Source organism: Lingula anatina, chromosome 4 (assembly GCF_051362555.1).
Source record: "Lingula anatina isolate TDL-2025a chromosome 4, LinAna3.0, whole genome shotgun sequence".
In the NCBI taxonomy this organism is placed as follows: Eukaryota; Metazoa; Brachiopoda; class Lingulata; order Lingulida; family Lingulidae; genus Lingula; species Lingula anatina.
Genome location: NC_141770.1, coordinates 8,421,156 through 8,442,273, shown reverse-complemented (window position 1 = coordinate 8,442,273; position 21,118 = coordinate 8,421,156). Strand labels below are relative to the sequence as shown.

At 39.0% G+C, this 21,118-nt stretch overlaps 2 protein-coding genes across 5 annotated transcripts in view; one reads left to right on the top strand and one right to left on the bottom strand.

Moving 5' to 3' along the window:
- The first annotated feature begins 923 nt into the window (after positions 1–923).
- Positions 924–5,704, top strand: LOC106174035 (uncharacterized). Its single transcript, XM_013555407.2, has 3 exons — positions 924–1,862; positions 2,910–3,130; positions 5,384–5,704. Exons 1-3 carry the CDS (start codon positions 1,092–1,094, stop codon positions 5,658–5,660), a joined length of 1,269 nt encoding a protein of 422 aa, XP_013410861.2. The 5' UTR covers positions 924–1,091; the 3' UTR covers positions 5,661–5,704.
- A 3,572-nt stretch (positions 5,705–9,276) lies between these two features.
- Positions 9,277–21,118, bottom strand: part of LOC106174030 (uncharacterized) — a 21,294-nt gene continuing 9,452 nt past the window's right edge. Inside the window, exons 1-2 of one of the 4 annotated variants that reach the window (XM_087011685.1) lie at positions 18,917–18,935; positions 9,277–16,396 (exon numbers count right to left, since the gene is read on the bottom strand). In XM_087011685.1, coding sequence (XP_086867811.1) covers positions 12,231–16,088 — 3,858 coding nt within the window. In that variant the 5' untranslated portion in view covers positions 16,089–16,396; positions 18,917–18,935 and the 3' untranslated portion in view covers positions 9,277–12,230. Of the gene's footprint in view, positions 16,397–17,951; positions 18,028–18,916; positions 18,936–21,118 lie in introns of those variants that run through there. The other 3 variants (XM_087011684.1, XM_087011683.1, XM_013555401.2) reach the window with 3 other exon arrangements.

The window sequence follows — 21,118 nt, the reverse complement described above, 5'->3', positions numbered from 1 at the left end:
CAGCGAAGAGTTTAAAACTGTCTAGCCAATGCGTCCACGTCTCCGACATCTGTACGGCTCGAATTTCGGAATTTCACATTTTTCCTCCATTTTCTCTAAGAAAGTTGGCTTACAGTTTTGCACTAGAGTTTATCCTCGTCGCCGTTGTTGATGTCTTCGATTTAAAACGCACCACGAATCAAATCAGTCAACGAATTGAATCAGTTTGATATGCCTGTGTGACTTTTTCATATCCATAACTCTAAGAAACGCTACATCCGGGTCCTTGACCGGCTTATCATAAAAACGGAATTTTAAAACAGCGGCCGCCGGAACGAGTACCTCTACCAAGTTAACAACAGTTCGTTCAAATGTCAAGTCAAAACACAACATCTAAATTAAAGAAATAGTGCACTAATGAGGAAAGTTTTAAGAAAAGAGAGAGAGAGAGAGAGAGAACTGAATCACTCTTTTGATAAATTAATTCAAAATTGACCACATCAGTTCAATGCTCAATGGTAAAAAAAAAAAAAAAAAAAAAAAAAAAAAACTGACATCACCAAAAATTGGCCTAATGGCCATGGGTGGCTCAACATGAAAAAATACTCTGGCCCAACATAAGTTAAAGGTTAAAAAAAATGATGTTGGTCCAACGTTGGCCCAACGGCGGCAGGCCAACGTCAAAGTGCCAATGTTGGCCCAATGTTGGCTCAACGGCGGCAGGCCAACGTCAAAGTGCCAACGTTGGCCCAACGTTGGCCCAATGGTGGCATGCCAATGCCAACCAAATGCCAACCGTGCCAACGTTGGCCCAACGTCTTCTTGCTATCTGGGTACTCACTTCATGTCCTCATTTCAGTGTCCTCGTGAAACCCGCAGTTGTTTGCAAACAGTTGCACGTGCTTGCGAAGTGATTGCTATGCGCCTGCGCAGTGTGTCGTGCGCATGCGAGTTATAAAACTGTGTCACTCTAGGTGTTATTTCCGTACATTTCAGCAGTAGAATTCCACCGTCAATCGAGCGTCTCTTCGTGTGTGTAAACTAGCACAATTGCATTGGATATCCACAGTTTGTAAAGGTGACTTAACAACCAAAACTTTTTAGAACCAAAAATGTTAAGTATCTGCAGCACCTTCGCTTTACGGTCAGCCAGATATTCCCTGCCTGGAATCCGAGCCATCTCCACATCGTCTTGCTTACTGACAGGCCCTCTGGATGACCAAGGGCATGTAGTCATCAAGGATAAACCCTCTCAAGGAAAACACGGGAGACCTGAGCACGCTTTTGCACCTCACCACTGCCAGGATTTAGAGGTCCTGTCCCAAATCGACGATGCCATTAAGGAGACAGAGGAGATGATGATTGGAGGGTCGGAGACGGCAAGAGTACACGTGCACGCGGCGGCCTCCGCGGCTGCCGATACCGACTCTCCGGACAGCAACTACTGCGATGCCCACAGTAACATAGATCTCCACTGCGTGATGCAGACCATGGTCCCCGAGCCCGTTGACACCAACAACGGTTCCCCGTCCCACGTGAACATGCCAGGCGGGGGACAGCTCCGAAATGACAAGTACGTCTACGATAACCTACACGAGATCTACCCATCGCGGAAGTACCACACAAGCGCTCGACAGTACTCCAGTGCACCCCCTGAGCCGAAATATTGGACCAGCACGGACCCCTGCCCCCAGGGCATCCAGGGAGACGACTGTGAGAGGTTCAAACTGTGGCTGGAGAACTGCCGCAAGTATGGCCTGCAGGACTGCGATAGGGAGGTGCAGGGAATTCAGGAAGGCAGGAAGACAGTGGCACAGGTTATTGCAGAGCAAGATGAGATGATCAGGAAAATCACTGCTCATTATAAGAAGAATGGAGACAAGGTAAAGCTGGAGTGTGATTGAAATTTCCCTTACTAGTAGCTTCAATGCTGGGGTGCGGTTGTAAGCTTTATAACATAGTGTAAGCAGGCGTGGCATTATGGATTTCCTCACTAGGTGAATAATAATAATACATGGAAAACAACACCTACATGTACTCTCACTACCTCTTTAGAAATGATGCTAATATGAAAACACATTTTCAGTGATGAGATTCACACCTACCATTTGCTTTCAGCTTTATATTATCAGGAATATCCCCCCCCCCCTCCTCAACACACACACACACACACACACACACACACACTCTCTCTAAAAGATTGCTACATGGTAAATAAGACTTGCCCATCCACTGATACTCCTTTAGATATGACCTAAAATGCAAGCACATTGTCTATGATAAGACTTAATCCACATTCCTCTCGATAGACCTTTTGTGTGTGAGGATGGGATGTGCTCCAGTCTATATAGGGTCTGTGTGAAATATGTCAATGATTTGTATAATAATGAGCAGTGGCCTGTGACATCTTCCTGGGTGGCAATAATATATAAATCATCATAGAAATAGGTAATGAAACTTTGCTCATGGCTGACAAGATGTTGACTGGTAAACCAATTAAATATACTACTTTAACCCACACACTTACTGTAGTTTTGCACATTTTTAAGCAGAAAATCTTACACGATTTAAAGTAAGGAAGTTGCTTTTGGCATAGAGCTGTGATTTTCTTCATACATTTTAGTAGGCATACATGTATATATGTGATGATGTAGGTTTAAGTTATCTGTGCCTTTCAGTCACCTCTCGTTATATATGTTTCTACTGGTGGTACTTTACCTGTCTACGCTATTATAATTGTAAAGGGGCAGTTGACAGTCAGAAAAGGCTGTTGTAAATGTACTTTAGTTGTTAGGTGTAACAAAACCCTTGACTAAGCACCAGTTATTCTGCCCTGTCAAGTTTTATTCATGGTGTGATGCCTTTCACTTAAAGATGACAAAATTCAGAGACTGCCTGAGGATATCTTGTCATAACAATCCTGATTTCAGGAGCAATTTGGTCAACAAAAGAGGGGCTATGCCTCCCTGGTTTTTCCCCAGCGTCGCCATTACTGCACCAAGTCTGACCCACCACCGCCAGCAGGAGAGGTACAGCTCAGCGGGGCACAGAAACTAAAACTAGCTGTAAAGGATTATGGTTCTACTGTGGTTGTATTCCACGTCAGCCTCTCCCTCGCCTCCTTAGGGGGCTTTTATTTGGCTGTGACAAGGTAAAGACTTGGTCAGAACTACAACCTAGATTTGACTTGTGCATGTGCCTTTCACTTTCATTTTCAGCATGCATGGGAATTCACTTCTTTGTTCTACAGTTAACTTCTTTTCTTTACCATAACTAGTATGTTTTATTTGATTATGTCTTATCTGTCATGTCATGTTTGGGATATTTTTAGACAAAGTTGAGGGATCTGAGGGCAGGTGGCTTGTCCTCAGCAAAGTCTACCATAAGAGTATTTATCAAGCATATCTGAATTAAATGATCTAGATAACTTAGTATATGAGATACACAAACATGAGTAGGACAGTGAGACAGACACTGCTGAGGATATTTCCAGTACTCTTTTTAATTTATTTGACATATTTTAGATATACCATAGTATGTGTGCAATAAAACCCTTTCTTATCTTTTATTTACTTTGTTTATAGTCAAAGAAGGACATTCATGGTGTTTGTAATTTGTTTATAGCTAAATTTGGACAGTAACGCTCATTATTTCCGTAAACAAATGTGAGCAAGTACAGGTGATTCCGCTTTAGCTCATCCCACTAACCTAATCACCAAGTTGCCTGATAGAAATGATGTTTGGAAAGGGAAGGGTTTTGGGACAGGGTGCAGATTAAGAAGTTTACTTACTGTGTGGATAAATGAATAATGCTTGGCTTTGAGATAAAATTATGAGAGTCATACGCTACATTTTGATTCACCATCTTGGATACTTGATCACATGAATGGTTATTTTACGTAAAAAAAAATATCACAATAAATAACATGATTATAATCCACAAAATGTAGTGTATAAATCTGGTTATTTGGTCTCTCTGTCAAAAATAAGGTCAATAATATGTCAATAATAATCTTATTTACAGACTATTAAAACATTTTCTTGTATTAGTTATCTGATAATTTGGTGACACCAGTTAGATTTCTATATAAAATTAAAGATGCATTTGAAGTCAAATTTAGTCACAATACCCAACCAAAATGCCACCATGTAGTTTCAAAGAATAACCGAAAGATTTACCAAAGGACACAGTTTCAACTGAAATTTTATGACCACAGTGCTTGGGCAGAAGTATATTCTGTTGGTCCCCTGTCTGTTTCTTTATGTAATATACAAGCAAACACACGTGCACACGCATGCACACCCACCCACACACACTATATGCCAAAAGGCCTTGTAATGTACAAACCCATGAACAAAAATAAAAATATGCATTGCTAACAGACAATGAGGTTTTGCGTGCTATAACTGAATTGAATTTTGAGTTGTTGCATCATAATTGGCTTGCTATTTTTGGTGTGAGTCTTAGTTGCATTTATTTTAATAATATACTTTGATATCAGTTGATACTGGTATGTATACTAGTACCAGTATTTGTTAACTGAACATTTGCTTAAACAGGATTAGTTTTTTATTTTTCTGGCTAATTAAAGTTGAAAAAAAAAAGCTTTTAAAGCAGTGGTGGCAGCAGAGAGCTCAGTCTCTTAAATGCAATAGAATGATTGCACTTGTATTTTGCTTACATGCTTGCCTGTATATTAAATACAATTCAAGGCGCTCCAAGTGAAACAATCAGTGCAATTATTTTAATGTTTGAAGCTTCATCCTGGGATAAGTTGGTTACATCTACTTATCATCCACTGAATGTGCATACAGTGGATGTCACGTGTGGTAACAAGTGCTTTAATCACAATTTTAGGAGTAAACAATAGGCCACATAGTGCTCTGTTCCTGGCAGAGTCAGGACATGAATGAATACAGAAATACATGGAAATGGGCACGGAATTGTTTTCTGCTTGAACTGTGGTTAAGTCGATCATAATGCACTCAACCGAAGCTTTACATGTCTAATACATACATTATTTGCTGGGCTAGGTGAAGTTCCCAAAGACTGTATTAGGCAGTCTTATCCTCTGTAACAATGGGAATGGGCCTTTAGTAAGAGGAATTGGTTCAAATATAAATGATGTCACCAAAAGACAAAAAAATTCTAAGAGACAATTTTAAGGTTTTTACCGCTTAAATGCGAAGCAAATTTTTAACTGAAAACATCTTTTTCGCATATTTCTCTTAAATTTTCAGAATAAATATATATTCCCACAATTTGGCCTCAACTGAATGAGCATTGTTTAATATCAATATTAGTCAATAATAAGACCATATTTATTAAACAGATGTTAATGTTTCAGCCTTCAGAGTAATTAAAGTTAAACTTGTATTAATCTTTTTTTTTTTAATTTTTCAGCGGCATTGACATGGTTGGACTTCTCACAAAGATAGGAATCGGAACACAGTATTTAGAATCTGGAGTCCTCACAGGCGCCAGTACATTTGTGATTGCTTATGCTGTACATAAAGTGTTTGCTCCAGTTAGAATAGCTATCACTCTCAGTGTGACCCCTTTTCTGGTCAGGTATCTCAGAAATATTGGACTGCTCAAACCACCCAAGGCAGCTGTTGTGAAACCTGCTGAAGAGACTGAATCAACTCCAGGGGGAGACTCTAAAACAGACAAGCTATGATAGATCGATGAACTACTAGAACTAGCATTTATAAAAACCAATGACTAGAAAAAACATCCAGTTGAAAGAAGGGGTGTAGTAAAAAATATCTCGATAAAAGGCAGCAGATTAAGTTCTCATTAACTGGATAATACTAGTGCATTTATTCACTGATGAGTACTTTGACAGATGCATTTGCCAAAGTGCCCTTTTTTTAGTATTTATTTAGGTTTGTCAGTCTATGCTCTCCATAGGGGGTAGAAAAAAATCAATTTGCCTCCTAGAAAACAGCCTGCTTGCTTTGTTAAATAACACTTAATCAGTGATGACCTGTAAGGTGACCTGTTGTGTAGCATCCAGATTGTTGAAGGGTAGATACTCAATCTTTACTCTGTGTAAAATCTACCTGAACTGTAGGGGGTTCTTTTTCATTAAAAAAAAAAATGGACCTACCCACCACCCCACCCCATCCCTCCCAAGTTGATCCAAGTGGATATGAGGCATAGGAGCTACTAGATCAAATTTTGATTCAGCATCGACCTTTTTCGACCAGAGTTTTTTTTTTTTTTAAACCCACCACCCTTTGCTACATTCATATCCAGACTCAAAGCCTGTGAGAGGTTGTGTAGTGGAATCAACAGCTTATAAAGGGATGTGAATAAAAATGCAGTCTTTGAATTTGCATGTTTTCAGGCATTATTTTAAGAAAGAACACAATACAATGGTGGTCAGGAAGCACTAGAAAATGGTTAAAGATGCCAAGAAAATGTGTTACAAATATTTTTGTAAAAGAAAGAAAAAAGAAAGAATTGACATTATAACCAGAATTCATATTAAACAGTATTTATGAACATGGAAATCCTAACATATCAGAGTGGATTTGTGAATGATGTACATGTAGATAAAATGCAATTTAAACTAAGTTCTGGGAAGGTGTAAATTTGCCTTATGTAAAATGTCTGTTTAGGGTTGATTTTATCACTGGAAATAAGTTTATTACATTATAATTGAAATATGGTAAAGATCATTACACTTGTAGATTGAAATAAAGATAGCCATAAATGTTGTAACTTGTAAATAAGAACTAATGTTTATTTGGATATAATAACTATGGATGTATATGTTTTCCTTTGATCCTTATAAATTTGCTATTTTGTAACCATGCCAAAAATTGATGAAATAAACTGGAGAAATTCAGTTGTTCATATAACTTGTTTGTAAGGTTATAGATGAAGACGTTCAGAGAAAGCTCCAGAGCAAAAGCAACGATATTGTCAAGTTTACAGAGTGCGTGAAAAGCAAAACCATATCTCATTTCAGTGTGTTAGGTGAGACAGCTGCATTGTGTCTTGGTTGAGATGGGTTCTGAAAACCTAGAGACCAGCGCACTATTCTATCGCATCCGTCAACGCAAGACATCTCATCGATTTACTGCATTGGGTAGACATTTGCTCTACACGCAGATTAAGTAGTTTTCAGTATGAGTGATTTAACAAACATAGACTGCAAGCTGTTATAAAGTTTTATATTGCTGATATGGCCCAGTTGTTAAAATTTTGTAATTTGCTTGTTCGCGGTTTCTATTTTTCTTTAATTTGCCATACAGTCATATGTATAAAATTTGAATAATACGATATATGTAAAGGACACGTCAATCAAAAAGAAATCGTGCAAAACGCAGGAACCCACATCATGAGCAATATCGGTGGCCTTTTTGAGAGAACAAATAGAAACTCGCAAATCACATCAAAACCTATGATAGAGGGCGCACAAATGGCTTTGGCAATGTCTCTTATATAGTATTATAACATCATATAATAGAACATGCCTTTAATCTGAAGCCAGAGGACGAGAATAAAAAACACATTATTTTTTTTTCTCTGACCCGCCCTGCTGTCTGGCTCACTCACACACAAATTACGCTCGACAGGTCCACGCAGTTTGATTGATAGATTGCGGAGAATATTGGCGTGGAGCACAATAATCTTGTGCTAAATTCTATAAATCAGGTACGACCTGTCAGCTCTTGACAGCACGTTCGTGATGTATGGGAAGTTGCTTCGTGATCGAGGGGGGAGCATGTCATTTTGCATAATATTCCGTCGCCAGGAGTGACGTTCATCGGGGTCTCAGCTCGGCAGTTGGGCCGAAGCCTCGCCGCGGCTTTGGCCTCGTTCTAACCGGAATCAACTGAAAATGTTTTGACTTGAGATTTTTTTTTTCATTTGTGATTCCTGAGTCTTGTGACCAACACTGTGAGCAGAAGGTAGGCTCACGATGAGATTCCATTGAATGGCAATCAAGCGCTTTTTGCCGAAGTTAAAATCATTTAACGTTTAAGCAAAGACTACAGGGAAATCGAGAAAAGGACTTGGCTGTGTTCCCCGATTTTCTTACAATAACTGTAATGAAGAGACAGCGTTTGTGAAACTTGTCATTTTTTTTCTTTTTAAAATGCAAAGAAAACTGTGTACCTTCTACCAAAATAAAAGAGGTAACCTTTTCACTTAATACTCACAAATATTTCCTTTTTCTGTTCACCAGCTGAGCACATTTCTGTATTGTCCATCGATAAAATTTTCACAATATTGACGCGCTGTCATTACTAAACTGGTCTATGGTAGAAACTTAGGAGGAGGAGGGGGCAGCTTAAGCAATCCATTGCCATATACACTGTGCATGAGATCGCTTTCGGTCTGAAGTAGCCCTATGTATGTTGAGACGGATCGGTCGATAGAACGAAGCTTTGTGTGACTGCGCCCCTCGCCGCTCTAATGCGAGCGAAAAAAGCAAAGAGAAACCACACGGAATAGAAAAATCTTGGTATCATTTCTGAGACTTTCCACGCCACTTTGAGCGTCGAGGAATAGGAATATTATGACCTATAAATAAGAGTTATTGGGGGCAGTCCTGTGGTGCCCTAGGCAATACGTTAAAATAAATTATGAAAAAAAAAAGCCGACTTCTATTGAGTTATATGAAAGAAGTCTCCTACGTCAAACTGGACTTGATGATTAAGTTAAAATGACGCATTTCTTATGTTTTAAGTACAGAGGAAATAATTTTGGCGTCCCTTTTCAGTCTCTATATTTATCACCAGACAAATTATGCTAACCCGTGCGGAAAGATTTATTTGAGTGTCGTTTGTTATATTATATGTTATTATTGCGACTGCTGAAAAGCAGCTATCGTTTTGGGCGTGGTCAATACGCAGATCCTTTTTTTCTTGCATAACCGAAGTAATGAAATGGACCCACCCGACTTTTTCGTTATTTTATAGTGGATTGGGATCGACTTATAAGGACCTTGTGCGTTATTCTCGAGATGCACTTATCCGCTTTGGGAAACTTGGATTGAATTAAAAAGTATACGATTAGCAGCGCAACATTTGAAAATCACTTTTAACTTTACCAATAAGACTTAAATTGAAGGGATGATAGGCCGCTATAATAACCCAAGATTTCCTTTCAGATCTAGGGTACTTAAATGGTAAATCTTAGTGCATTTTCCTAAAATCTCGACCGAGTTCCTCCAAATAAAGTCACTGGTTATTTCCTAATATTTTTAGAGCGACAGGCCATTCGTCAGTGTTAGGCACCGCTCAACTGCGATAAGATGCCAAACAACAGGAAACGCATAAATAAGTATCATTTATTTTCATTAGTGTTGAAATTTTGATGGGAAATGTTTCCCCGAAAAAAAAAAATACAGAAATTATTTTCAAATTGCGCTATAAATAACATGACAATAATAAAGACAATCTTCGGCAATAAGTACGACGTTATAGCACTAACAGTCGCATTTACAATGGCACAAAAAACGTGTCAACAGGAGTTTAAGACGCTCGACTAAAAATACTTAGCAATGAAAAATGTAGCCATCACATCAATGTTATCAGATTACAGTGCGTGAGGAGGAAGAATTCGTTTACAATGCACCTACACATAAGTTACTACAACAGCCAGCGAAGTCATCAGATTTCATCTAACAGATTGCCACACGATGCATACGATGTTTTTTCCCGAAATAATCGGCTGTAAAGGCTAGAGGTCTTCATAATATATGCAACAAAAAGCCATAAGGGGTATTATTATTATTATTATTTTTTTTTTGTAAAACTTCACATCATTGCTTATATGCTCCAGGTAGTTTAATAAAGCGTGTGCATCGCTTTCAGTGTAAATGCGCATTACCCTGCGTTTCAGACCCCGTTTTGATGACGTGTAAATGATCGTAGAACAGATTCTCCCCAAACTGAGCGTGATGTTCTACGACAACCTGAAGCTCAGGGTAACACAAAGGAAATATGACAAAATTCTTTGTGATAAACGAATCTGGGAAAACCATTTAAGGTTGTCCTACCAAAAAACTTTTTCAACGTGAAAAAAAAAGAGAGTATTATAAAGCCTCATTACCGGCACCCTGTGACAACATACAGTTTAACAAAATCTTGTTTTCAGAATCAAATACGCAGCTGACACAGTAAAGGGTGATTTTTCAAAATAATTAATTACACTGACGTGCTTTACAAACATCAACTATTTTACACACTAAAGAAAATCAATAACTTTTTGAAAATATGGAAAACCCCGCTGGCGCAACAAAACTAAGCAATGAAACTGAAGACAATGATAAGACTAGTAAGATCGTAGGACAAGCACCCACTTTGAAAATATGTGCAATGGTAATGCAATAAACTTCCAATCAAATGATTATGTTAACGTTAATGCTGCCATAGACAAATAATGAAAGACTGGAAAAAGATATGGTACACTTAAACATTTCAAGAAGAGGTGCCCAGATTGAACAAATTTCATTTAAAATGTATAATAACATTTCAGATAAGATGTATTTTTTTTCAAAAACACCATCAATTTTAACAGATATATAACTTTTATAATGCCCGTCAAAGTCGGACAAAAATGAAAAAGTCTAGACCTTATGTTACAAGTCTTACAACACATGATCTAATGATCTTCAATTGCACCAGTTTTTAATAATTGCATGATTTTTAAATCAAAATTATAAATAATTGGTAACAACCACATGTTGAACCAATTAGGTAATTATCTTGGCAAATGTATAATCCAAGCAAAGTTATGGTAACTTAATAAGTAAAAATCTCAAGCGTCATTAACTTGCTGCCATCACAGACAATGGCTATCCTCAGGCCAATATGGAGGTAAAATGACCACTAGGTGGTAGTTTGACCAACACCCAGAAGTAAATGTCCAGTATGCCAATGATACTGAAGATTTTCACTATTCTCAAGTCCACAACATGACAAGAGAAAATTGCTTAACAACTTATAAATGTCTGTACGGAATACAATTATCTTGATAGCACCAGTATATACAACATGTAATTAGACTTCAGACCAGCATATTGCTACATCTGCCTCCAGAAACACACACCTTGACTGGTTTAGGTCAAAAAGACATCATCACCCAAATTAGTTTCCTAGTCATTTAAGAGTTAAAACCCGAGCAATGGGTCTATTAAGTCATCAACATGTTCATTAACTATTGTTTACGAAAGTTAATCTATAGAGTGGAACAATCCTAAATTATGTCTATTGCAATCTCTCACTAGATGTAGACTGCTAAATCAATTTAGTAATCTACCGATGTTATGTAGACATAAACCTGTCTGTCTGAATATAAACACACCTTACTCAGCCTCAAATCTAACCCAGGACCCAGCGTTAAAATGAAACCTGAAAGACCTACACTTTTCGTCACTTTACACTTGGTATATATTTAAGAGTTGAAAGTTACTGAAAATTTATGGTCTTTTAACCAGTACCATGGTACACATCAAAGAGGCTAAAGCCAGCAGACTTACAACTAGTTTCTCTGCACATATATATATAACAGGTGGAAGCTACTAGACAATGAGAAACCCGTAATCAGTACCTGGGCACACACATTTAACAGGTGAAAGCCTCCGAACATTAAGACTATTTTATCCAGTGAGTAATTAATGATTGACAGCACTGATTAAAGGCTGCGTCATTTCTTTGTTCAGACTCAATGACAAATATAGGTTCTGTGATTAAACTTTGCTATTATCGTCATCTGCCAGCATTTATATTTGTCTACTTAACAGTCATCACTCACGATTTACTGCCATTGTGAGGCAATGTTTTCAGAAGTACACCAATGCGGTCTCACTCTCAAATAACTATTATTGCCAATTAGCTTGAAAAATATAATCTAACCACTTTTTTAGGCAGAATAAAAGACAAATTTGAAAACGAAAAATAATGTTTTTTTTTTTAAATTCATTAGACTGAAATTTTGGCTATTAGCAAACAATACCAAGCTAAGTGAAGGCTACACAGTCATCATTCATTTGTAACTGCCTTTGTCGGAGCCAGCTCTTCTGCAAGACTGTAATATTTTGTAACATAATCTTGACATTGTCTAAATTACAGTCTACGCTAGTTTTTGCCTTTGTAGTCCTGTCCAATGGGTAATCTGTTAAAATATGAAATGTAGAAGAAAGGTGTTTTGCAAAGAATAATATGGGTTTGATAAGATTGTTCTATTTGTCATCTGTCTGAATGTCAACTTCGCTAGCAATCATTTTTCACTGGTTACTGCCTTTGTGGGCAAGTTCTTTGGCAAGCTGGTAATATTTTGAAAACTTAGATGGATGATTCAATGGAGCATAGAATTTATGTTCTTTAGAATTGTGATCTAATGGCATGTAAATGTATGGTGTGGCTTGATACGGGTCGTAAGGCAGGGAAATTTTTCCCTTGAGCTTTGTCTTCTTTTCCACCAAATGAGTACAGCGACTCTGATGGTATCTGAACGACCCTTTTGTCACAAATCGCCTTTGACAGTTCTCACAGCGAAATTTATCAACCCACTTGTCCCAGGATTTGGCACTCTCCCTGCTATCATTGGTATCATTAGAAGAGGAAGAGTCTGGGCTGGGGGCACTGTGTTCTATTGTAGAAGATGATGTTTTGTTCACAACTTCTCCATTCTTGTTTATAGATGCAACCTGTTCTGCATCCTCCTCTTCCTCATCCTCCACTTCCTCTTTGATTGGTGATCTTGCCCCACCTGCTTCTACTCTGCTTTGGTTATGGTCTTCATCTTTGGATTCTCCATTTGTTCGTCGTGTGTCATTTTTACTATTATCCCCTGGGTGTTGGTGAAGGTATTTCCTTGATCTTAACCTCATGTAGCAAGAGTTAGGCTGCTGTGTGACTTGTTGTGAACTGGTGTTATCTGTTTGCTCTTCCTTCACCTTTAGCTCTTCTTCCCTTTTTATCTGTTCCTTTACAACATTTGGCGTCTCTGGTAAAAAAACATCATCATCATCATCATCATCATCGACATCAGCATCATCATTACCATCAATGAATCCATCACCATTGTGATGCACTGCCAAGTTTTCTAACTTAGAGTCCCGTGTATTATCTTTATCATTTGAATCAATGAGTTTTTGCTTGATACACCCATAATGGGAGCTGGCTTTCAAAGAGCTTGGATACTCCCTCCGTATTTCTACCACCTGTGTGCGTGTCAGAAGCTTACGTAGACTATCCAACGGGTGCTCTGCACTGCTTGTCCTGTGATCCACCAATCCCTGCAGAGACTGTAACACTGATTTGGAGTTTATGGTCTCGTTTGCATTTAGTGGGTTAAGAATCTCCGTCCCCGTCCCTGTGGAGGTAACCTTGACCTCCTCCCTCGATGTCATGTCTGCCATTGCTTTTAAAATTGTGGAGCTGTCCGTAACTCCAGTGCTGCTTTCTGGTGGCAGTATCACACTTGTGCTGCTGTCGGCAGCAGCAGTGATTGAAAGCGATGGAGTTTTGCCACCATCTGGTTCTGGATCATTATGATCATCATCGTTATTATTACTTTTAGGATTAGGTTTCTGATCTAGCTGGCTCCTGTAGCCACTGTGGCTGGCTTTGGCTTGCTGTTGTCTGTAGATAATGGGTCTGCTGAGGTGTTGCTGCTGTAGCTGCCAATGGTGGTAATAGGAACCTTTCAACAGAACATTCCTCACTGGAACCGTTGATGTTGCTGCTGCTGCAACTGGTACGTTTGACTGGTGGACAATGGAGTTACTGCTGCTGCTGCTGTATTTATCGAAAAGATTTTCCAATACTTTGAGTGAAGATGATGACGTGATGTTTTTTGTGTTACTTGGTTCATCATCAGGGTTTATGTACAGTCCCCCATGTGCAGCTCCTCCGAAACTTGAAGAGAGAGATTCATTTTCAGGGGAGGGAGATTTGGGCTCTTTTTTTACAATAACTGTCGCAGCTTCTGGATTTGATTTATCTTCCAATTCTTTGGGTACAGTCTTGACTGGCTGTCTTGCTGGGGTTTGCCCACTGTCGCCTTCTTTTTCCATGTTTTCCTCACTGTTCTGCGTTCCTTGGGTCAAAGCAACGTTGATACAGTCTCTAACATGATCTACAAACATGGCTGCTTCAATCTTTTTATGGCAGTTTTCACATGTGATTGTGCTCAGCAAAGGGTACGTAGGAGGCAGGGAGCATTCTGCAGGAATACCTCCCCCTCGTTTGCTTTCAAGTAACCTAGCAACAGTAGGACTTCTTTGAGCTTTGGTTGTTTTTGTTACTAATACAGAAGAGTCTGTCACTTTGGTCTCTGCTTTAGATAAAGTCGTTGCCACAGCGGCAAGACTGGCCAATGGATTTCCATATAACAACTGACTATATGGCTGACTGATACTGGATTCTACACTCTTGCCAGTAGAAATGTCCTTGATTACGTTCACAAAACTCTGTCGACAATGGATATTTTGCCCACCAGGTTCAACACTAGATGGCTGACTTAATCCATGACTCTGATGATTCACGGTAGTGGGCTTGAATGCTGAGGCTGATGTGAGAGCGGCGGCCATGTTGGTCAACCCAACCATAGGTGATACAGTGGTAATAGGTTCAGATGTGGTAAGGAAGGGCGACATATAAGTCACCGATTGTGATGGAGACACAACCTGGCTTGCTGGAATGGATAGTCCTGTGGCAGAGGAAGAACAAGGTGTTTCCATGTCTGATTTTTCCTTTGGGATGGAGCTTCGTTTTGTGGAACCCAAATCAGTAGGGTTTATTTTCTTCATTGTTGATGAAGAAGTGCTGCTAGTGGCCGCTTCTTCACCATTCTGAGATTGTGCGAGGCTTGTCTTTGGGCGCAGACGTCTGCTGTGTGATTGGCTGTGATGACCCGATTCTGCTAAATGTGTGCCTAAATTTTTCAAGTCTGCAAAAACAAGGTGGCACACCTTGCACTTAAAGACAGGGTTTCCCATCTCCTCCTCATCTTTGTTAGCTTTGTGGTAGATTTTACGATCTGCTATGAAGAACTTCTGATAGTGCTCCGTTTTCATCATATGCACAGTTAAATCAGGGAGAGACCTGAACGATTCTCCACATTTTATACACCGTAAAATCTGCCGTGTCTGCTCAGGACTGTGGTGGAGCCACATGTCTTGTCCTCTTACAAGTTTGGGAAATTCGGCCCCCTGATTTCGCATGTTTGAGGAAGGCTGGTGGCCAGTCTCTTTAATGTGCACACTGAGGTCATATAAGCTGTAGTACTTCTGGGAGCAACTGCACACAAAGTTAGTAAAGTTAGACTCACTGTCTGAGTTGGCCAATTCTGAACCAGGAAACCCTATCCTGGGATCTGCCACACTAGAATCTTTAGGTATCCATATTGTTGAACATTGCTGTGGTGGCACACTGCATTTCTCTTTGCTTTCTTGTTGCAGATTAATCTGTTTGCCTGTTCCTGCCTTGCTGTTACCTTTCAGCAACTTTGCAACAGTTTCATAGCTGGACTGTATATTTGAGTGTAAAGAACTGCGGATTACAAGCCTGTCCTTTTGTAACTCTGAACCAGCTGTGACAGAATTAGATTTAACTGAAGCAGGCTCCAATGCCTCACCACCATAAAGTCCTTTTTTTACATTATCTAAAATCTTTGCCACTCTGTCTGCACTTGTTTGAATGTTGGAGTGCAGAGCAGAACTGGCAATGTTTTGGACCGTGGCGGCAATGGGCACTGACACAGTGGAACCGACTGTGACAGATGAAGAGGAGGAACACTTCAATGACTGCTCACTCGGGAAACCGACAGACAACTGCACATAGCTTCCTTGAAGACTTTTACTATGTTTATGCATCTCATTAGTCCTTTTTGAGCTTGGGTTCCTATTTGCAGTTTTCCTCTTTTTTTCCTGCCATGGTACCCCAAATTTTCTCTCCAGAGAAGCCAGGGAAGACAGCCCATATAGATACTCTGCATCCGATTCTGTATCTTGTATTGGAACAGAGAACTTTGGCTTTTTTGGTTTAACTGACAAATCAAGAGGTCCGTCATCGTCATCGCCCTCTTCTTCTTCTCTCTCCTCATCCGAATTGCCCATGTTAGAGAACATATCAGACATGGAATTACCACAACCTATGGTACCTTCGATTTTGCTTTGAAGAAAGTCCCTCAGAGCAGACTTGCTACTGTTTTTCTGATGATAATCCAGGAATGCCACAGACTGCTCATTGCACTGTTCTGTTTTTACACTAACTGCTGAGTAGTTGGTTTCACTGGGGCCAGTAGCATTGCCTTCTTCTTCATCACTGGGCTCTTCATCCTCTTCTGTGTCACTGGCTCCTCCTGGCAGTGAAAGTCCACCAGCGCCATCTGGCAGCAGATTCTCATTGAGACAATTGCCTGTCGCTTTAATATCAAGCTCTTCAGCTGAAAATGAGGAAAAAAGTCAGTTAAAATTTCATTAAGTCCATTTCTAAAACTCCTCTATGTATTTTGCGTACCTCCTCCCTACTCCCCCTTTTATTGGTGGAAATAGTTTTTTTTTACAAAGAGATCGTGTTCCATAATTAAGTTGTCTGCTACATTTATATAATAAACCCATTGCCTTTAGAGATATACACTGGGCTTGATAACAAAAAAATGTAACAAAGTAATCTAATGCCCAACTGTATGTAGTGCATCATAACTTGCTGTTCTTATTAATGCTGATTTAATTATGACAAGTCTGATTAATGTAATTTCTTCCATTCACACCAGATAACATATTCCAATAACAATGGACGTCAGAACTAATCGCTGCCAATCAACAACATCCAACTGTTATTTCACAGCTGAATACACACCTGGAATGCTGATTCATAATACAGAAAACAACAAAATCAGAATCTTAACTTCCTCATATGTAGTAAATCAAATAACTTGCTTCAATCTTCAATATCAAAGATGCAAACTCCACACAATAGACTGTTTAAAAAAAATGCAAAATCACAGAAAATGTAACAAGAATATTTCCACAGAGATTGGCAACATCAGGTGGTGTAGTCTCCATACCCAGCATATCCATCTTAATTATCTTACATCATATTTCAACAGCAATCGCACTTAAAAGGAAAACTAAAAGGCCAATCTGGCCATCACATAAAGTCTGTTTCAAGTTGTACTTGTGAAATCACAGCTTTCAAGTAGACAACTGTTACTCATTCTTATCATAAAGATTTGTCACTTCACATGACATGACAAGTTACTTTGGTTACTGCAGCGTCATAAAAAAGGGTCATTTTTTGGTAACTCCATAAGATCTCCAATAATACAAGGAAGTAAGTCCTGACCAAGAATGTGTGGTTAAAACTGCCAACAGTTAGCAAAAAGAAAAAAAAAATGGATCTAGAAATCATGAATCTGTATTTCCTTATCATCTCCATCATCATCATTCTTTCTCCTAAAACAGAATGGCAGCAGCTACAGCAGAGATACATGTAATGCTTAGGCCAGAGTTGCTGCTTTTTCTTATATATGTTATCTTTAAGAATCACAGAAGCATAGAGTTTTTCGTTAGTCATATGACACAGGTGGTTTTGATATTATAATTCAGTGATAAATATTAATTATTCTATCAATGTATTCAGATCATTTTTAAAATAGAAGACTTCAATCCTCGTTTTAGGTAGTAGACACTTGATTGCAATCCACCGCTCTCATAAAGTTAAATAGTCTGCTCAGTGCCAAGTGGGTGGGGATACAGGAGATTATCACAGGGTTGAATACAATCAAGCGCCTGTTTCTAACTAAAACAGTTTTTGTTAACACGCCCCTGAATGCATCCTATGGGTGCCATTATAATTACCTACTGTAGCCTGTTCAAGCTGTTACAACCTGCTGTTGCTGTAAAAAAAGAGCAAAATTGTAAACAATTCACCAGTAGAGCACAGGTGTCTTACCGCATAATAGTGGTAGATTCTGCCCCTGTGAACAGTTAACCTACCAAAACTAAAGGAACATATTCACACAGGCTGAAATGAAGTAGGCTGTTAAACACGTACTCTACTTGCTGTCATCCGCCAACGGCATCATCAGGCATTTGTTAGCATAACAATCAGCATGTTCACAGATCTATAAATAGAATGGTTTCAGAATTAAGCCTTTTGTATGATGTCATCATTTAATTATGCCATCAGCAGGCTGTCGACAAATGGAGTGTTCACAGTAAATAAACTGAAAGGGTTCAGAAGAATTCTACTTGATTTCATCAGTCAACTGTAAGAACAAGATGGTTGCAAGCTCAGCAGTAAGCCACCTGGATGCATGGAGCGCAGTTGTTTGGAGGCAGACAAAGTGGTCAGCAACTTCAAGGAGGGTGTTCTTTTTCTGAAAAAATGGACTTTTTATCCTCTTAAGTATAGTGAAATGGTATAGAAACTCCATCAAATTTGGATTCAGAGTGGACCTTTTGTAACTAAAGGGTGGTTCATTTGACCTCCCACCTCGCTTTTCTACATGCCTGGTTGGTGAACATTCAATAATTACCTAAGTTTTTCTAATGACATACTTGTAGTGAACACTTCACTCAAGACACAGAAAGTATGATGTCATTTATCTAAATTGTAATCAAGCCATTGCCTGCACAGCAAATTACTCTGCAAACAAATTCAACATGGATACAGATGAGTGAAAACTAGCACTTATAATGATGCTGTATAAACACCCACTTGATTGCAATCAGCACTGATGACAGAGGAGAGGGTAGGGAATACCCCCCCCCCCCATCACCAATCACCATGAATTAAAACAGCTCAATCACGAAGATATATTCAGGTCAATCACCAAGAATTCCTGAATCATGTTTCATGCAGAATATTAGGCTCAAATAACGCATCACACTCAAAATAAGGCCAATCACGCGGAACGCAAAAGGTATTCCCTACCCTCATGACGTAACTTAGATCATACCTTACAATGATACAGTATTAAATCCCACTTGATTGCAATCAGCACTGATGACATCATTTACATAAACCCCTTTTACACTGGATGGCGTCCTTTCTGCATCCTTTGTGTGACCATGAAACTGACAGCGCTGTGGTCTTAGAAAGGAAGCACAAGCACCACTTTGCAGAATGAATGTTCAATGATTGGCCAGTTGTCAGCAAGTATGATTTTATTATACTCTCAAATGGGGCCGTACTACTGGACGTAGAAAGGACGCCGTCCAGTGTGAAGGGGGCTTTACATCATACCTGATGTGGCCCCTAATCAGTCTAGTGTGAACTCAACCTGACAAGTACATTGTACCTGCCCACTCTCAATAACACACAATTTTACATTTCTCCCTGTCTAGAAAATAATTAGCCAGGCCCTAAAAAGCTTATTTAGGAGCCAGCCTCTCCTTTAATCTTGTGTCTGCCTTCTTCACTTCCTATCACTTTTAATTTACTAAACATAAAGTAAAAAGATCCTAACATCTCAAAGTGCAAATTACAGGTCACGGAGACAAATGAGAAAAGACAAGCAGTAACTGGATTATTCACCAACTGATCATGTGAGGTTTTCCCCTCTGACGTGTCAGGCTCTGGAATAGTTCCCCAGATGAAATTCTCTTCACATAAGACGAGTTCAGACATGGCTATCAACCTTGACTGGTTCAGGCCCAACTGTCACTAGCAAATTTGTAGTATGGGTAGCATATCTGATTCTATGATTTAAGCATCCTCTTAATCTCTTTATCTCAATATACCTGACAGCTTGATGTAACATGAAATAAATATTTTTAAGGTGTGATTTTATTGGATTCCTTTTCATATTAAAGTTGTTCATAAAATGTCATTACATATGTCCCAGTACTGTTTTTCATTTAAAAACTTATACAACTTTGCACCTCCTAATGAATTTATTTCATGTCTGGCTTTCAATCAACAGTCTAAAAGGTGTGGTGTTATGATTTACACCTGGTGCCAACACATGCAACCCTGTGTGTCAGAAACTGAGCACAGAAATGGTGATGGTCTCTTATTCTGAGTGGGAGAGAGTCACCATCAGACTAGTGAAAACCAGGGTATCGCCTTGAAACCCAATCCTAGCTATTTATTAGAAATACCTGTATCAAAACTTACTGCAATTGACGTTGTAGCTATCCATAATTACATGACAGGTAGAATACAGGTGATTTTATCTTGTCATACCTGGATGTCAGAGCAAAAACAGTTGATAAGTTATCTATTTTCAAGGCACATTGGGCGCATTCTTGGCATGGATCACTCTAATACAAATGATTTTGATACAAATGATTTTTAATGCTTTTCCCCTAATGGCCAACTTCATCTTTGCCATTCATTCAAAGGCAGTCACAAAACGCATTTTTAGACCAATATGAATTTTGTTCATTTTAAGTGAAATTTATTGCCAACCCTCATCTTTGTAGTGGTATATCAATGTCATATAATACCAATCAATCACAAAACTTATTTTATTTTGATACAAAGACATTTCCCCTCTGCACCTTCATCAAGCAAACCATTTTTTTCTGATAGCAGTACAGGTGGATTAGGACCATGCTGCTGTCCAAGTTTAGTTAGTGAAAAAAAAAAAAAAAAAAACAAACAAGGGAACAGAATATTTTTGAAGTCAAATATTTTACATGCAGTTATTATATAGATGTGAATGACCATTTTTATGACAAGGTTATCATTTTTGGTTTGATCAAAAGTAACCTAATTTTTGGTCAGATCATACTGCACTTTCTTTTATGAAATACTACGAATTTATTTTCACAGTGTATTTATCATAAAAGAGCTTTGACTTCAGTCCCATTTTTAGCACAATTTGGTTCACCATTGACTGTGGGGTCACAGAGCATATAATCCATATAATCTGTGACAATTATGGCATGAGCTGACAATTATCGGAGAAAATGATGAACATAGTATGGCGGAATGATACAGCGCAGAACCTACAAATGACTCCCTGTTGGGGGTCTAATGAAAATGGCTTCCATATCAGAAAGATGAATAGGCCATCAATTCTTTACAATCACATCAGTGCCAGGGTCTGGAGAAGATGGAGGGGGCCATCATTTTAGGCAAATAGCATCTCCATCATGTAGCCATTGATACGAGGAAACTGGCATAGACTTGGCGGAGACCATCCACGATCTGC

Excerpts from the sequence above, each read along its gene's own strand:
- LOC106174035 (XM_013555407.2), top strand. The coding sequence starts at position 1,092 with ATGTTAAGTATCTGCAGCACCTTCGCTTTACGGTCAGCCAGATATTCC. Across the intron at positions 1,863-2,909 it reads ATAAGAAGAATGGAGACAAG|GAGCAATTTGGTCAACAAAA; the intron begins GTAAAGCTGGAG and ends TCCTGATTTCAG. Across the intron at positions 3,131-5,383 it reads TTTTATTTGGCTGTGACAAG|CGGCATTGACATGGTTGGAC; the intron begins GTAAAGACTTGG and ends TTAATTTTTCAG.